The sequence below is a fragment of the Aotus nancymaae genome, unplaced genomic scaffold, assembly GCF_030222135.1.
Source record: "Aotus nancymaae isolate 86718 unplaced genomic scaffold, 86718_ANA_hifiasm-v0.15.2.pri h1tg000040l, whole genome shotgun sequence".
Taxonomy (NCBI): Eukaryota; Metazoa; Chordata; class Mammalia; order Primates; family Aotidae; genus Aotus; species Aotus nancymaae.
The window spans coordinates 131001175-131019494 of NW_026988454.1; the positions used below are offsets into that span (position 1 = coordinate 131001175).

At 46.7% G+C, this 18320-nt stretch overlaps 1 protein-coding gene across 9 annotated transcripts in view; it reads left to right on the forward strand.

Moving 5' to 3' along the window:
• Nucleotides 1-18320, forward strand: part of NCR3 (natural cytotoxicity triggering receptor 3) — a 43641-nt gene that overhangs the window by 23058 nt on the left and 2263 nt on the right. For 3 of the 9 annotated variants that reach the window (XM_012436637.2, XM_012436638.2, XM_012436636.3), the window contains exon 1: nt 15548-16415. In XM_012436637.2, coding sequence (XP_012292060.1) covers nt 16373-16415 — 43 coding nt within the window. In that variant the 5' untranslated portion in view covers nt 15548-16372. Of the gene's footprint in view, nt 1-15547; nt 16416-18320 lie in introns of those variants that run through there. The other 6 variants (XM_012436641.2, XM_012436634.3, XM_064361241.1 and 3 more) reach the window with 5 other exon arrangements.

Sequence of the window (18320 nt, forward strand, 5' to 3'; positions counted from 1 at the left end):
CATGATGGCGGGTACCTGTAATCCCAGCTACTAGGGAGGCTAAGGCAGGAGAACTGCTTAAACCGGGGAAGTGGAAGTTGCAGTGAGCCGAGATCATGCCACTACACTCCAGCCTGGGCCACAGAGCTAGACTCTGTCTCAAAAAAAAAAAAAAAAAAAAAAAAAAAAAAAAAATCTGAATAGTTAGTTATCATAAACAGCTTTTGTGAAAATATTATTATTATTGTTAACTAAAGAGAAAGGGTCTCACTCTACTGCCCAGGCTGGAGTGCAGTGGTGCAATCACTCCTGAGTGTTAGCTATGCTCAGTTTCATAGGCACAATTTCACTCTTTGTCAGAGAAAAATATTTTATTCTATTTTTTTGAGACAGAGTCTTGCGCTGATGCTCAGGCTGGATTGTAGTGGTGAAATCTCCCTTTACTGCAACCACCACCTCCTGGGTTCAAACAATTCTCCTGCCCTCAGTCTCCCTAATAGTTGGGATTACAGGCACTTGCCACTGCACCTGGCTAATTTTTGTATTTTTAGTAGAGATGGGGTTTCACCATGTTGGCCAGGCTGGTCTTGGACTGCTGACCTCAGGTGATCCGCCTGCCTCAGCCTCCCAAAGTGCTGGGATTACAGGCTTGAGCCACCGCGCCAGATGTCTTTAATAATTTTTTGATCTGCTTAATATATAGTTTCTGAGAGATGTGAATCTTCCTCGAATATTGTAGGTTACTTTTCTTTTCTGTCGCTGCTGCACAAATTAACCTTTTTTTTTTTAAGCATCCTGTGCAAAGACTCTAAGGACAAACAAGAATAGTGTCAGCCAGCCTGGCAGCACTGAGGCAGGCCTCAACTCTGGCCCCTAGAGGGAAGAGGTGAGTGGTCATTAGCCTGCCTTCATTCTCCCACCCAGAGGAAAATGGGGAAGGAAGAGAAATGGAGTGAAGGAATGAGGTATGTAGATGTGGAGGGATGGGAAGGAAAAACGTGGGAGACAGAAAGAGATGCAAAAGAGATGGAGGAAGAGAGAGAAAAGATGGAGAGGCAGACCAGGCATGATGGCTCCCACCTGTTATCCCGGCACTGTGGGAGGCTGAGGCAGGTGGATCACTTGAGGCCAGGAGTTCAAGACCAGGCTGGCCAATATGGCAAAATCCCACCTCTACTAAAAATACAAAAATTAGCTGAGTGTGGTGGCACCTGCCTGTAGACACAGCTACTCAGGAGGCTGAGGCACGAGAATTGCTTGAACCTGGGAGGTGGAGGTTACAGTGAGCTGTGATCAAAAAAAAACAAAAAACAAAAAACAAAAATGGTGAAGAATGTCTCACATGGAAGCTGTTCACTGAATATTTGTTGAATGAGTGAATAAGCGGAAGTGTGTGTGTGTGAGAGAGAGAGAGAGAGAGAGACAAGCTGGGATGTGTAGAGAGTGGAGATATGGGGGAAGAAACAAGGAATATGAATAACCTGGTAAGACAGAAGGAGTTGTGGACAGAGATGTGGGAGAGATGAGAGAGATATTGAAAAGAGCGATTAAGAGAGATGAGTTAGTGTGTCAGGCCCATGGAAGGCGCTTGTGAAGAGGGATGCTGAATAGATCAATGAACCTCGGTGCCCAGCAGCCGGGGGTGAAGTGGATGCTCTGCGGAAACCACACTACGCATCAGGGAGGCAACTGTGCTCATTTCCTCCTGAGTCGACGAGGGATTTAATGAGCCGTAGAATGAAGGGGGTGAGGGAAGACACCTGCGATCTTTCAGAGGCAGAATGGACAGGGCGTGGATGTTGTTTGGATGGAGGAACTGAGGGAGAGGGCAGAGTAGGATGAATCCCAGGTGTTTGCCTTAAGTGACTGGGGCTATGTGTTTCCATTCATTGAGACAGGGATGACAGGAGGTTAACCCAGTCTGGTGGACACTGATGACTTTGAAATGCCTGTGGAGTATTCAGGGGAAGCGGCCTGGAGAGCAGTTAGATAGTGTGGCCTTAGGTATCAAGAAGGAGGCCTGAGGAGGAGATATAGATTGGGGAATTGATAGAGAATAAGCAGTAGTGACAACTGTGACTATGACAGGATTGCCTAGGTTAGCCATGGTAGCTGCTCAAAATTTATTGAATGAAAGTGGGAAGCCAGGCACATGCCTGTAATCCCAGCTACATGAAAGGATGAGACTGGAGGGAACACCTGAAACCCAGAATCAGGAATTTGACACTAGCCTGGGCAACATAGTGAGATCTCATCTCAAAAATGTATATAATAAAAAATATATGCCAGGCATGGTGGCTCATGCCTATAATCCCAGCACTTTGGGAGGCTGAGGCAGGCAGATCGCCTGAGGTCGGGAGTTTGAGATCAGCCTGACCAACATGGAGAAACCTCATTCTCCACTAAAAATACAAAATTTAGTTGGGTGTGGTGGCACATGCCTATAGTCCCAGCTACTTGGGAGGCTGAGGCAGGATAATTGCTTGAACCCAGGAGGTGGAGGTTGCTGTGAGCTGAGATCGCGCCATTGCACTCTAGCCTGGGCAACAAGAGTGAAACTCCATCTCAAAATATAAAAAAATTAAAAAAAAATAGGCTGGTCCAAGTGCAGTGGTGTTTACAACTAATTGATCACAACCAGTTACAGATTTCTTTGTTCCTTCTCCACTCCCACTGCTTCACTTGACTAGCCTTTAAAAATAATAATAATAATAATAATAATAATAATACTTTTTAAAAAGAAAGTGGGGCCAGGTGTGGTGGCTCATGCCTGTAATCCCAGCACTTTGGGAGGCCAAGGCAGGGGGATCACTTGAGGTCAGGAGTTTGAGACGAGCCTGACCAACATGGTAAAACCCTGTTTCTACTAAAAATACAAAATTAGCTGGGTATGGTGGAACACGCCTGTAATCCCAGCTACTTGGAACCCAGAAGGCGGAGGTTGCAGTGAGCCGAGATCGGGCCATTGCACTCTAGCCTGGGCAACAAGAGCAAAACTCTGGCTCAAAAATAAATAAATAAATAAATGAAAGTGGGAGAAACAACCCAGGAATCTTCCAACAGGAGAATGGTGTAAAAGTTCCTGTTTAGGGTACAGGAGTCTGGGGACTCAGGTTTGATGGCTTTTATGTCCTTGGAAAAGAGGAGGGGAGATTTCAAAGTGAAACAGCTTCCAGGATCTGAGATGCAGGTCATGGAGAGTCAAGGTGATGCCTGGAGTGGACAAGGTGAAATAACAGTGAAGCTGCACACTTAGGGAATTGAAAAGGCATTTGTGAGATGGGTAGAAGAAGGTTCGTAGTAGATTGAGTCATAATAACAAAAACAAAAAATAGAAACAACCCAATGGTACTTCATCAGGTGAACGGATCAACAAGCTGTGCTACCTCATATAAAGGATTACCACTCAGTGAAAAAAGGAATGAAACACCGATACAAACAACGGTGTGGGTGAATCTCACAGACATCAAGCAGAACGAAAGGAGCCAGATACTAGAGTATGTACCCTATGACTCCACTAATATGACGTTCGAGAACAGACTGAAATAATCTACAGAGGCTGAGCGCAGTGGCTCACACCTGTAATCCCAACACTTAGGGAGGTCAAGGCAGGAGGATCACTTGAGCCCAGGAGTTTGAAACCAGTCTAGGCAACATAGTAGGACCTCTACAAATTTTTTTTTTTTTTTTTTTTTTGAGACGGAGTTTCGCTCTTGTTACTCAGGCTGGAGTGCAATGGCGCGATCTCGGCTCACCGCAACCTCTGCCTCCTGGGTTCAGGCAATTCTCCTGCCTCAGCCTCCTGAGTAGCTGGGATTACAGGCACATGCCACCATGCCCAGCTAATTTTTTGTATTTTTAGTAGAGACGGGGTTTCACCATGTTGACCAGGGTGGTGTTGATCTCTTGACCTCGTGATCCACCCGCCTCGGCCTCCCAAAGTGCTGGGATTACAGGCGTGAGCCACCGTGCCCGGGTACAAATTTTTTTTTTTTAAATCAGCTGGGTGCAGTGGCATGTGCCTGTACTCCTAGCTACTTGGGAGGCTGCGGTAGAAGGATGTCTTGAGCCCAGGAGGTAAAGGCAGCAGTGAGCTATAATTGCACCATTGTACTCCAGCCTGGGCAACAGAGCAAGACACCATCTCAAGAAAAAAATCCACAGAGATAAATATCAGTGGTTGCATCTAGGAGGGGAAAGGGATTTACCAAAAAGGGACATGGAGGAATTTTCCAGGATAATGGGAATGATCTGTATCTCAATTGCAGCATGGTTACATGGGTGTACATACTGGCCAAAGGTCAAAGGTTATCAAACTGTGCATTAAGATCTGTACATTTTACTGTATGAAATTATATCTCAATGTTTAAAAATGTCATTTATGTGGACATTAAGTCCATTAAGGAGATGGCAGAGGTTGAAATAGAGAGGAGGCTGGAGAGTCAGGTGGGGCTCTTGATGAATGTGAGGTGGGCTGGACATCAAGGAGAGATTGAAGGTCATGGGTTCAGATGCTATGAGCCTCAGAGGAGAAGCTATTCTCACAAGCTGAAAGTATCATTACCTGGGAGCCATTCATTGGTTGAAAAATATTGATAAGACTTGGCCAGAAGCAGAAATATATAAAACAGTTATAAATGGGGGTAAAAAAAGATTTGGCCAGAGAAGTCACCCAATCTCAGCCCTGCCAACACTTAGAGAAGGAACTCTGGTGGGGGTGAGGGGTGGGGGTGGAAAAAGGATGAGATCAACTGTGCTGTGGAATTTTCTGTGTTCTCACCTGTTTTCCTGCTCTGAGCTCTGAGTTGGGAGTTTCTTGGCCTCAACCACATCCAGCCAGCCCACAGCTTGTTTTTAAAGAAGTCAACCAGAGGCCAGACGCGGTGGCTCACACCTGTAATCCCAGCACTTTGGGAGGCTGAAGTGGGTGGATCACTTGAGATTGGGAATTTGAAATTAGCCTGGCCAACATGGTGAAACCCTGTCTCTACTAAAAATACAAAAAAGTTAGCCAGGCATGGTGGTGGGCACCTGTAATCCCAGCTACTTGGGAGGCTGAGGCAGGAGAATTGCTTCAGCCCGGGAGGTGGAGGTTGCAGTAAATGGAGATCACACCACTGCACTCCTGCCTGGGCAACAGAGCAAGACTCTGTCTCAAAAAGAAAAAAAAAGTTAGACCACTGCACATCCACTTCAGCACTGTTTTATTTGTTGTCTTTCCTCTTGATTGCCTGGGAAGAGTTTCTTTAGAAAAGTTCCATCCTTGGCCGAGCGTGATGACTCATGCCTATAATCCCACCACTTTGGGAGGCCAAGGTCAGGAGATCGAGACCATCCTGGCCAACATGGTGAAAGCCTATCTCTACTAAAAATAGAAAATTACTTGGGTGTGGTGGCACACGCCTGTAGTCCCAGCTACTCCGGAGGCTGAGGCAAGAGAATCGCTTGAACCTGGGAGGTGGAGGTTGCAGTGAGCCGAGATTGAGCCACTGTACTCCAGCCTGGCGACAGGACGAGACTTTGTCTCAAAAAAAAAAAAAAGTTCCATCCTTGTGCCCACTGTAATGATTAGCACAGCAGTTCCTGTCTTGAAGGTTAGCTTTCCCTAGACATTCTCAGAATTATTAAAAGGGGTCCCGGAATGCACATACATACCAGGATTTATTCTAGATGGACTGAAAAAAAAAACCAAAAAACAACCCACACTGTTTTTAGAATTGAAAACATTTTGGCCGGGCGCGGTGGCTCAAGCCTGTAATCCCAGCACTTTGGGAGGCCGAGGCGGGTGGATCACGAGGTCGAGAGATCGAGACCATCCTGGTCAACATTGTGAAACCCCGTCTCTATTAATACAAAAAAATTAGCTGGGCACGGTGGCGCGTGCCTGTAATCCCAGCTACTCAGGAGGCTGAGGCAGGAGAATTGCCTGAACCCAGGAGGCGGAGGTTGCGGTGAGCCGAGATCGCGCCATTGCACTCCAGCCTGGGTAACAAGAGCGAGACTCCGTCTCAAAAAAAAAAAAAAAAAAAAAAAAAAAAAAAAAAAAAAAAGAAAACATTTTAATCTATGACAAATGTTTAGAAGTCTTAGATATAGAAAAGAACTGGGAGAGCAAGATGCCCTTGAGTCCAGGTGTAGCAATGGCACTGTCACCCTTGCCTAGGACTGGGGAAGGGATAGAGAAGAACCACACACTCTGCCAGGCGCGGTGGCTCACGCCTGTAATCCCAGAACTTTGTGAGTCTGAGGAGAGAGGATCATGAAGTCAAGAGATTGAGACCAGCCTGGCTAACATGGTGAAACCTCCATCTCTACTAAAAATATAAAAATTAGCTGGATGTGGTGGTGTGCGGCTGTAGTCCCAGCTACTCTGGAGGTTGAGGCAGGAGAATTGCTTGAACCTGGGAGGCAGAGGCTGCAGCGAGCCGAGATTGCGCCACTGCACTCCAGCCTGGATAGAGCAAGACTCCATCTCAAACAAACAAAAATCACACACTGAACACTAGGGGAATGGGGTCTGGAAGTTTGCAGGTGGTACCCCCACTTTACGGATGGATAAATAGTGGCACCAGGACTCCAACCTAGGCTGATGTGTCTTCTAAGCCACATTGATTCCCCTGGGACTTGGAGTAGAACCATGTGATTGAGTGTACATTGTGGAAGAGTGGAGTTTTTTTTTCTTTGAGACAGAGTTTTGCTCATTGCCCAGGCTGGAGCGCAATGGCGCAATCTCGGCTCACTGCAACCTCTGCCTCCTGGGTTCAAGTAATTCTTGTGCCTCAGCCACCTGAGTAGCTGGGATTACAGGCATGTACCACCATGCCCGACTAAATTTTGTATTTTTAGTAGAGATGAGGTTTTACCATGTTGTCCAGGCTAGTCTCGAACTCCTGACCTCAGGTGATCCACCCACCTCAGCCACCCGAAGTGCTAGAATTACAGGCATGAGCTACTGCTCCCTGCCGGAAAAGTGGAGTTTTATCCTTAGGCCAGTTACTTATTCCATGTCCCCTCTGGTGGTGACCTCTTCTCCCTCCCCAAACCATGGGCTTCTCACAGTTGAGGTAGTAGAGACAACTTTCTCCATATTGTCGCTTTGGCGTGTGATTGTGATGTTTATAGAAGGAGACAAGGTAGGACATCAGGCTGAAGCTGGAATTAAGGCCCAGTTGAGAAAAGCCACCACTGGTAGCTGGGGCTTCCCATGCTCTGTGACCACCAGGGGGCAGACCTGGCCTTGCCATGGCACCTCCGTCCCACGTCCTCTAGTTAGATAGCCCTGGGGAGGTGGCCACTTCACTGCTGGGGAATGGCTGAGTTGGTCCTTCCCAGGTGGTGGTTGTCCTGGTAGCTTAGAGAGGTCAAATAATGTGTTCAAGATTAGACTGGGCACAGTGGCTGACACTTGTAATCCCAGCACTTTGGGAGGCCGAAGTGGGAGGATTGCTTTAGGCCAGGAGTTTGAGATCAGCCTGGGCAACACAGTGAGACCCTATCTGTACAAAAAATAAAAATTAAAAAATAAATGAGCCCAGTGTGATGATGTGTGTCTGTAGTCCCAGATACTCTGGATGCTGAGGTGGGAGGTTCACCTGAGCTCAGGAGTGCAAAGTTCAAGGCTACAGGAAGCTATGATCACACCACTGCACACCAGCCTGGTTCACAGAGTGAGACTCTGTGTCAAAAAAATAAAAAGACCAGGCGCGGTGGCTCATGCCCATAATTCCAGCACTTTGGGAAGCCGAAGTGGGCAGATCATGAGGTCAAGAGATAGAGACCATCCTGGCCAACATGGTGAAACCCCATCTCTTCTAAAAATACAAAAATTAGCCAGGCATGGTGGTACATGCCTGTAATCCCAGCTACTCGGGAGGCTGAGGCAGGAGAATCACTTAAACCTGGGAGGTGGAGTTTGCAGTGAGCCGAGATCGTGCCACTTTACTCCATGCTGGCAATGGAGCGAGACTCCGTCTCAAAAGAAAAAAAAAAGAAGATTGTATAACGTGATTGTGGGGATTGTGGGAGAGCTGTCATTTGAACCCAGACTCATTCCAAAGCAGCATTCTTAACCGTGAGATGACTGCTTCTCCAAAAGAAAGCTCTGAATTACTTCAGTGATGGGTGGGAACTGGACAATCTACAAAAGTACTGTGCCACAGAGCTAGAAACACAGACACAAAGGAAAAAAACATGTATTAGGCCAGGCATGGTGGTTCACACCTGTAATCCCAGCACTTTGGGAGGCCAAGGTGGATATCTCACTTAAGGCCAGGAGTTTGAGACCAGCCTGACCAACATTACAAAACCCCATCGGTACTAAAAATGCAAAAATTAGCCAAGTGAGGTGGCACATGCCTGTGAACCCAGATACTCGGGAGGCTGAGGCAGGCAAATCACTTTAGCCTGGGAGGTGGAGGTTGCAATGAGCCGAGATTGCGCCACTGTACTTCAGTCTGGACAACTGAGCAAGACTCTGTCTCAAAACAACAACAACATGTATTAATATAAAAGGAGCCAGTCCAGGAGTTCCAGATCTGGACAAGATAGCAAGATGCTGTCTTTCCCGCCACTATGCCCAGCTAAATTTTTTGTATTTTTAGGAGAGACGGGGACTCACCATATTGGCTAGAGTGATCTTGAACTCCTGACCTCATGATTCGCCCACCTTGGCGTTCCAAAGTGCTGGGATTACAGGCATGAATCACTGTGCCTGGCTCTTTCAAAACTAAATAAAAATAAGTCAGGTGTGGTGGCAAATACCAGTATTCCAAACTACTTGGGAGGCTGAGGCAGGAGGACTGCTGGAGTCCAGGACGTTGAGGTTGCAGTGAGCAATGTTCATACCACTGTACTCCAGCCTGGGTAACAGAGTGAGACCTTTGTCTCTAAACAATATAATAGTAACAAAAAAAAAACCAAAAAACAAAAAACAAATAATAGTAAAAGGAGCCAGAAGGGGGTGTGTGGTAAGGGGTGGACACATGGCATATCACACGTCATCCTTCCCTTCTGTGTACTAGCTCCTGTAGCTGTGTGATATACATACAAGAGTGTCTGGCATACTATTGTACTAATCCCTGTAGAGGTCTACCTTGTTTTTTATGTTTCACAGATATGCTTTTTTTTTTTTTCTTTTTGAGACGGAGTTTTGCTCTGTCGCCCAGGCTGGAGTGCAGTGGCACCATCTCACTCACTGCAACCTCAGCCTCCCGGGTTCAAGCAATTCTCCTGCCTCAGCTTCCCAAGTAGCTGGGATTACAGGCACGTGCCACCACATCTGGTTAATTTTTGTATTTTTAGTAGAAATGGGGTGTTATCATGTTGGCCAGGCTGTTCTTGAACTCCTGACCTCATGATCCATATGCCTTGGTCTCCCAAAGTGCTGGGATTACAGGTGTGAGCCACCTTGTCCGGCCATGCATTTTTTTATATATTGAAGTTTGTGGCAATCCTGTGTTGAGCAAATCTATTGATGCCACTTTTCCTTTAGCCTGTGCTCACTTTGTGTCTCTGTGGCACATTTTGGTTAATTGTTGCGATATTTCAAATTTTTCATGATTATTTTATCTGTTATGATCCATGATTAGTGATTTTTTTTTTGAGACAGGGTCTCACTCTGTCATTCAGGCTGGAGTGCAATGGCAAGATCGTAGCTCACTACAGCCTCGAACTTCTGGGTTCAGGTGATCCTCCTGCTTCAGCCTCCCAAATAGCTAAGACTACTGGCACCCGCCAGCACACCTGGTTAACTTTTGGAAAGTTTTTTGTAGAGACATAGTCTCGCTTTGTTGCCAAGGCTGGTCTCAAACTTATGACCTCTAATGATCCCCTTACTTCAGCCTCCCAAAGTGCTGGGATGACAGGTGTGAGCCACTGTGCCCTATCATCAGTGATCTTTGATGTTCCTATTGTAATTTTTTTTTTTTTTAATGGAGTCTTGGTCTGTCACCCAGGCTGGAGTGCAGTGGTGCGATCTTGGGTTCAAGTGATTCTCTTGCCTCAAGCCTCCTGAGTAGCTGGGACTACAGTCACCCACCAGTTACAGTGGGCGCAGTTGCTCACGCCTGTATTCCCAGCACTTTGGGAGGCTGAGGCAGGTGGATCACAAGTCAGGAGTTCGAGACCAGCTTGGCTAGCATGGTGAAACCCCGTCTGTACTAAAAATAGTACAGACTAAAAATAGAAAAATTAGCTGGGCATGGTCATGTGCACCTGTAATCCCAGCTACTTGGGAGGCTGGGACAGGAGAATTGCTTGAACCCGGGAGACAGAGGTTGCAGGGAGCTGAGATCACACCACTGCACTCCAGCCTGGGTGACAGAGTGAGACTCCGTCTCAAAAAACAACAGCAGCAAAACCCCAAAAATTAGCAAAGTGTGGTGGCACGTGCTTGTGGTCCCAGCTACTCTAGAGGTTGAGGCATGAGGATCACTTGAACCCTGGAGGCAGAAGTTGCAGTGAGCCAAGTTTGCACCATTGCACTCCAGCCTGGGCAACAGAGCAAGACTTTATCTCAAAAAAAAAAAAAAAAAAAAAGAGAGAGAGAGAGATCAATGCCTGGTTTCAAACCTTTGAAGGACAGGCTGACTCTCTTGTTAGGGGCCAGTGCAGATAGTGACTTTCAATTGAAGTCCGTGCTCATTTACCATTCTGAAAATCCTAGAGCCCTTAAGAATTTTTTTTTTTTTTCTTTTAAGAGCTGAGGCTGCGATGGCTCATGCCTGTAATCCCCGTACTTTGAGAGGTTGAGTGGGCAAATCAGCCTGGACATGAGTTTGAGACCAGCCTGGACAACATGGTGAGACCCCGCCTCTACAAAAAATACAAAAATTATCTAGGCATGGTGGTGTGTGCCTGTAGTCCCAGCTACTCAGGAGGCTCAGGTGGGAAGATGGTTTGAGCCTAGGAGGATGAGGCTTCAGTGAGCTGTGATTGTGCCACTGCATTCTAGTCTAGGCAACAGAGTGAGATCTTGTCTCAAAAAAAAAAAAAAAAAAAAAAAGAGAGAGAGAGATAGGGGTCTTGCTATGTTGCCCAGGTTGGAGTATCATGGTGCTATGGTTTTCATAAGCAAAATCATAGTATACTGCAGCCCTGAACTTCTGTCCTCAAGTGATCCTCCCGCATCAGCCTTCTGAGTAGCAGAGACATAGGCACATACCACTGCATTCAGCAAGAATTAGCTAAATTTACTCTGCCATGCTCTATAAATGGAACAATAAAGCCTAGATGGCTGGGTATGGTAGCTCAGGCCTGTAATCCCAGTGCTTTAGGAGACCAAGGTGGGCGGATCACCTGAGGTGAGGAGTTCAAGACCAGACTGGCCAACATGGTGAAACCGTGTCTTCACTAAAAATACAAAAATTAGCCGGGCATAGTGGCAGGCACCTGTAATCCCAGATACTAGGGAGGCTGAGGCAGGAGAATTGCTTGAACCCAGGGGGCGGAGGAAGTTGCAGTAAGCCGAGGTCACACCACTGTACTCCAGCCTGGGCGACAGAGCAAGATTCCATCTCAAAAAAAAAAAAAAGCCTAAATGTTATACATTTGTTTACAACATGGTTTACTGATTTTAGGTTTTTGTTTCAGGCCAGGCCTGGTGACTCATGCCTGTAATCCCAGCACTTTGGGAGGCCGAGGTGGGCGGATCACAAGTCAAGAGATCAGGACCATCCTGGCCAACATGATGAAACCCTGTCTCTACTAAAAATACAAAAATTATCTGGGTGTGGTGGCGTGTGCCTGTAGTTCCAGCTACTCTGGAGGCTGAGGTAGGAGAATCTCTTGAACCCAGGAGGCAGAGGTTGCAGTGAGCCGAGTTCGCAGAAGGTGGAGGTTGCAGTGAGCCGAGATGGCGCCACTGCACTCCAGCCTGGCAACAGAGCGAGACTCCATCTCAAACAAACAAAGAAACAAAACATTCTTTTCTTTTTTTTTTTTCTGAGACACGCTGTCAATCTGTTGCCCAGGCTGTAGTACAGCAGCATGATTTCAGTCCACTGCAAACTCTGCCTTCCAGATTCAAGTGATCCTCCTCCTAAGTCACCCTCCTGAGTAGCTGGGACCACAGACATGAGTAACTATGCTCAGCTAATTTTTGTAATTTTTGTAGAGATGAGGTTTCATCATATTGCCTAGGCTGGTCTCCAACACTTTTTTTTTTTTTTTTTTTTGGAGACAGAGTTTCATTCTTGTTGCCCAGGCTGGAGTGCAACGGCGCCATCTCGGCTCACTGCAACCTCTGCCTCCTGGGTTTAAGCGATTCTCCTACCTCAGCCTCCCGAGTAGCTGGGATTACAGGTATGCACCACCATGGCTGGCTAATTTTGTATTTTTAGTAGAGACGGGGGTTTCTCCATGTTGGTCAGGCTGGTCTTGAACTCCTGACCTCAGATGATCCATCCACCTCCACCTCCCAAAGTGCTGGGATTACAGGTGTGACCCATCATACCTAGCCCAAATTTGCTTTTTTTTTTTTTTTAAGCTTCTCTTACTACTATTCCCAATTTAAATTTTATTTTATTTAGAGACAAGGTCTTACTACATCGCTCAGACTGGAATGCAGTGGCAAAATATAGCTCACTGCATTCTTGAACTCCTAGGCTCGAGGAATTCTCCAGCCTCAACTTCTGAGTAGCTGGTTTTATAGGCACGTGCCACCATGTCCAGCTAATTTTAAATTTTTTTGTAGAGACAAGGTCTTGTCATGTTGTCCAGGCTGGTCTCAAACTCCTGGCCTCAAGCAATTCTCTAGCCTGGGCCTCCCAAAGTGCTGGGATTACAAGTGTGAGCCACTGTGCCTAGCCGGTTTATTGAATATTTTAAGCCTACTCTTGAGGCCTACTGCTCTGAAAAATAAAATTTCTTTAAAATGATTACTGCTCATTGACAATGTACATGGTTACCCAAGAGCTCTAGCTCTGATGAAGATGTCCAAAGAGATGTATGTTGTTTTCATGCCTGCTAACATAACATCCATCCTGTAGCCCATGGTTTAAGGAGTAATTTAGACTTTCAACTCTTATTATTTAAGAAATACATTTCATAAGGTTGTAGCTTCCATAGATAGTGAATCCTTTGATGGATCTGGGCAATGTAAATTGAAAGCCTTCTGGAAGAGGTTTACCATTCTAAATGCCATTAAGAACATTCATGCCAGGCATTGGGGCCACGCCTGTAATCCCAGCACTTTGGGAGGCCAGGGCAGGGGATCAAGACCAACCTGGCCAACATGGTGAAACCCTGTCTCTACTAAAAATACAAAAAAAAATTAGCCAGGTGTGATGGCGTGTACTTGTAGTCCCAGCTGCTCAGGAGGCTGAGGCAGGAGAATTGCTTGAACCCGAGAAGTGGAGGTTGCAGTGAGCCAAGATCAGGCCACTGCATTCCAGCCTGGATGACAGAGGGAGACTCTGTCTCAAACAAACAAACAAACAAAAAAAACCAAAAAAATTCATGACTCATGACTCATGGGAGGTAGAAATATTAACATTTATAGGAGTTTTGGAAGTTGATTCTCACCCTCATAGATCACTTTGAAGGATTCAAGACTTCTTTGGAGGAAGTTACTGCAGATGTGATAGAAATAGTAAGAACTAGAATTAGAAGTGGAGCCTGGGCTGGGCGTCGTAGCTCATGTTTATAATCCAGCACTTTGGGAGGCCAAGGTGGGCGGATCACAAGGTCAGGAGTTTGAGACCAGCCTGTCCAATATGGTGAAACCCTGTTTTTACTAAAAAAGACAAAAATTAGCCCAGCGTGGTGGTGCATGCCTATAGTACCAGCTACTCAGGAGCTACTGAGGCAGAAGAATTGCTTGAACCCGGGAGGAGGCAGAGGTTGCAGTGAGCCAAGATCGCACCACTGCACTCCAGTCTGGGTGACAGCGTGAGACTCCGTCTCAAACAAATCAAAACCAAACAAAACAACACTCGGCTAATTTTGTATTTTTAGTAGAGACGGAGTTTCACCACGTTGGTCAGGCTGGTCTTGACCTCAGGTGATCCGCCCGCCTCAGCCTCCCAAAGTGCTTAGATTGCAGGCATGATCCACCACCCCTGGCCTAGTGGCAGGTTTTGAAAGAAGTTCTACTGTGAGTAAAAGGCTATCATACAGCATTGAGTGCCACAGAGAAATCTGTGAGAGTCAATCAATGCAACAAACTTCACTGTTGTCTTCTTTTAAGAAATTGCCACAGCCACCCCAACCTTCAGCAACCACCACACTAATCAATCAGCAGTCATCAAATCAACATCAAGGCAAGACCCTACACCAGCAAAAAGATTCTTACTTGCTGAAAGGTCAGATTATCCTTAATGTTATTTAGCAATACAATATTTTGAAAGTTAGGTATGTAGATTTTTTTCAGACATAATGCTATTGTACGTCTAATAGGCTACAGTATAATGAAACATAACTTTTATATGTACTGGGAAACCAAAAAATCTGTGACTTGCATTATTGTGATACTCCATTTATTATGGTAGTTTGGAAGTAAACACGAAATATCTCTGAGGTATGCCTGTATAACCTTGGAGTTACCTGTAATGCGTGTGTGTGTAAAAATAAATTTTATGCATATTAAAAATAAAATGCAGTTTGCAGCTTCTCAATAAATGCTAGTTAAATGGTGAATAAAATAATTGGTGGATTTCCCAGTGGGTAATAAGTCCCTGTAGAAGGCACTAGACAAAGCAAGTCCCCGTAGAAGGCACTAGATAAAGCTGACTATGGGCTGGGCGCGGTGGCTCATGCCTGTAATCCCAGCACTCTGGGAGGCTGAGGCAGGTGGATCACAAGATCAGGAGTTCGATACCAGCCTGGCCAACATGGTGAACCCCCATCCATACTAAAAATACAAAAATTAGCCGGGTGTGGTGGTGGGTGCCTGTAATTCCAGCTAAGCGGGAGACTGAGGCAGAATTGCTTGCAACTGGAAGGCAGAGGTTGTAGTGAGCTGAGATTGAAACCACTGCACCCCAGCCTGGGCAAAAGAGCGAAACTCTGTCTCAAAAAAAAAAAAAAAAAAGCTGACCTCTGCTAGGGGTGTATTCCCTTAACTGAGATACAAATATGAATGAATCCAAACTCTTCCATCAGCTATACTCACTCCTCTGCTAAATCACCTAAGTCAACACTATTCAAGTAAAACAGGGTGATTGAGGCTGGGCATGGTGGCTCATGCACTTTGGGAGGCTGAGAGGTGAATTGTTTGAGCTCAGGAGTTGGATACCAGCCTGGGCAACATAGGGAGACCTCATCTCTACAAAAAATACAAAAATTAGCCTGGTGTGGTGGTGTGTGCCTGTAGTCCCAGCTACTCAGGCGACTGAATTGGGAGGATCGATTGAGCCCGGGAGGTTGAGGCTGCCATGAGCCATGTTGGTGCCACTGAACTCCAGCCGAGCTGAGACAGAGACAGACCCTATCTCAAAAAACCAAAAGAGCAATCCCAGCACTTTGGGAGGGCGAGGTTGGCCGATCACTTGAGATCAGGATTTTGAGACCAGCCTGGCCAACATGGTAATACCCCAAAGCTCAACAAAAAATACAAAAATTAGCCGGGTGTGGTGGTGTGTGTGCCTGTAATCCCAGCTATTTGGGAGGCTGAGGCAGGAGAATTGCTTGAACCTGGGAGGCGGAGGTTGCAGTGAGCCAAGATTACTCCACTGCACTCCAGCCTGGGCAACAGAGTAAGACTCTATCTCAAAAAAAAAAAAAAAAAAAACACTCAATCAACCAAACAAAAAGACACACACACACACCCAGGGTGATTGCTATGTAAATAAAATATAGCTTCACCAATCAGCTTGCTTCTCTTAATCCCTCATAGAAATGCAGCTGTGGGGTTCAGTGAGGCCAGACTCCAGGAAGGGAATGGGTGGGATGGGTCTGGGCACTGGGGAGCAGTGGGAAGAGGAAGTAGGTTAGCTTCTAGGCTGAGGAGGGCTCCTGGAGGCTTATTCTGGGTAAAAGCTGATCTTCTTGAACCTCAGAAGGTGGGGGAACCCACATCCTGGTCTCACCCGCCCAACCGCCCACTCACCCTCGGGTTAGCAGCCATCTAAGCCCCACCTTCCCCCTCACACGCTTAGGTAGGCTGCCACAAGCTGGCCTCTTGTCCTCCTAGAGGCCAGGACATCACCACCAGCAGCATCTCCTAGGCAGGACAGCACCACCAGCAGCGTCCTCTCTCCTCAGGGAGGCATGCATTTGACGTTCCAGGTCCCTGGGAGTTGTGATCGTTTCCAAGTGATGTGTGAGTCTTGTGTGTCATAGGAAGCTCCCTGTCCCCATCTGGTGACCAAAGGCCTGGCTACAAGCAGTGAGTCCTCCCTCCTCCACCCAGACCTCACTGCTCAGATCCCCTTCGCCAACTGGGACATCTTCCGACATGGCCTGGATGCTGTTGCTCATCTTGATCATGGTCCATCCAGGTGACAGGGCGTGTGCTCAGAACTCCAAGGAGTGTGGGTGGGAGGAGGAAGATCCAGGAGGTTGGACTATATGCTATAGGGAGCAAGCTTGGGGGTTGCTGAAACACCCAGTTCTGAGGGAGGAGTGGGGCCTCTCCAAAGACACTCGGTGGATTCCCCAATTCACAGACTCTCTGTGTCACCCACTGTGAGGCTTTTTAGCTAGGGTCTAGACATATAATTAGGAGTTTGAGAGATCCAATAAATCTATGATAAATTTCTTGGTGAAACTGGTTTTTTTTTTTTTGTTTTGTTTTTTTTGAGATGGAATCTTGCTTTGCTGCCCAGGCTGGCGTGCAGTGGTGCAGTCTCGGCTCACTTCAACCTCCCGTGTTCAAGCGATTCTCCTGCCTCAGCCTCCAGAGTAGCTGGGACAACAGGCACACACCACCACACCTGGCTAGTTGTTTTTGTTGTTTGTTTTGTTTTGAGATAGAGTCTTGCTCTGTTGCCCAGGCTGGAGTGCAGTGGCATGATCTTGGCTCACTGCAACGTTTGCCTCCCGGGTTCAAGCAAGTCTCCTGCCTTAGCCTCCCGAGTAGACGGAATTACAGGCACGTGTCACCACACCCAGCTAATTTTTGCATTTTTAGTAGAGACAGGGTTTCCCCATGTTGGCCAGGCTGGTCTCGAACTCCTGACCTCAGATGATCTGCCCGTCTTGGCCTCCCAAAGTGCTAGGATTATAGGTCCCAGCCATTTTTATATTTTCAGTAGAGATGGGGTTTTGCTATGTTGGCCAGGCTGGTTTCAAACTCCTTATCTCAAGTGATCCGCTTGCCTTGGCCTCCCAAAGTGTTGGGATTACAGGCATGAGCCACTGTGCCCCGCCTGGTGAAACTGTTTTATTTTTTTTTTGAGACAGCCTCCTTCTACTGCCCAGGCTGGAGCGTAGTGGCGCTATCTTGGCTCACTGTAGCCTCCACCTCCCGGGTACAAGTGATTCTCCTGCCTCAGCCTCCCAAGTGGCTGGGATTATAGGTTCACGTCACTACTGCTGACTAACTTTCGTATTTTTAGTGGAGACGAGGTTTCACCATGTTGGTCAGGCTGGTCTCAAACTCCTGACCTGAGGTGATCCACTCTCCTTGGCCTCCCTAAGTGCTGGGATTACAGGCATAAGCCACCGTGCCCAGCTAAAACTGTTTTTAATGAACTGAGAGACATTGACTAACAGGCATATTCATTTACAAAATGCAGGAGTTCACAAAATGTGGATTCCTGGGAACCTGGGACAGATTCTCAGGCCCCACTCCAGACCTACTGAATTGAAAACTCTAGGGGTGGGCCCAGGAATCTGTTTTTTAGCAAATGCTCCAGGTAATTTCCATACACACTCAAGTTTGAGAACCACTGAAATAGAATGACTAGTAAATTTCCCTAAGTAGGTAATTTAATGAGGGATTTTAATATTGGTTTAATTCATCAATATAGATGGGTTAAATAGGGATCTCAACCAATTAAGATCATGTCTTCACCTGGAGACTTAATTAGTTAATGTTCTTTTTTTTTTTTTTTAGAGGGAGTCTCACTCTGTTGCCCAGGCTGGAGTGCAGTGGCTCAATCTTGGCTCACTGCAACCTCCTCCGCCTCCCGGGTCCAAGCGATTCTCCTGCCTCAGCCTCCCAAGTAGCTGGGATTACAGGTGCCTGCCACCACACCTAGCTAATTTTTTTGCATTTTTAGTAGAGACGGGGTTTCACCATGTTGACCAGGCAGGTCTTGATCTCCTGACCTCATGATCTGCCTCCCTCGGTCTCCCAAAGTGCTGGGATTACAGGCGTGAGTCACTGTGCCTGGCCAGTTAATGCTTTTTAACAAAAAACAGAGTGGCTGGGCGCGGTGGCTCACGCCTGTAATCCCAGC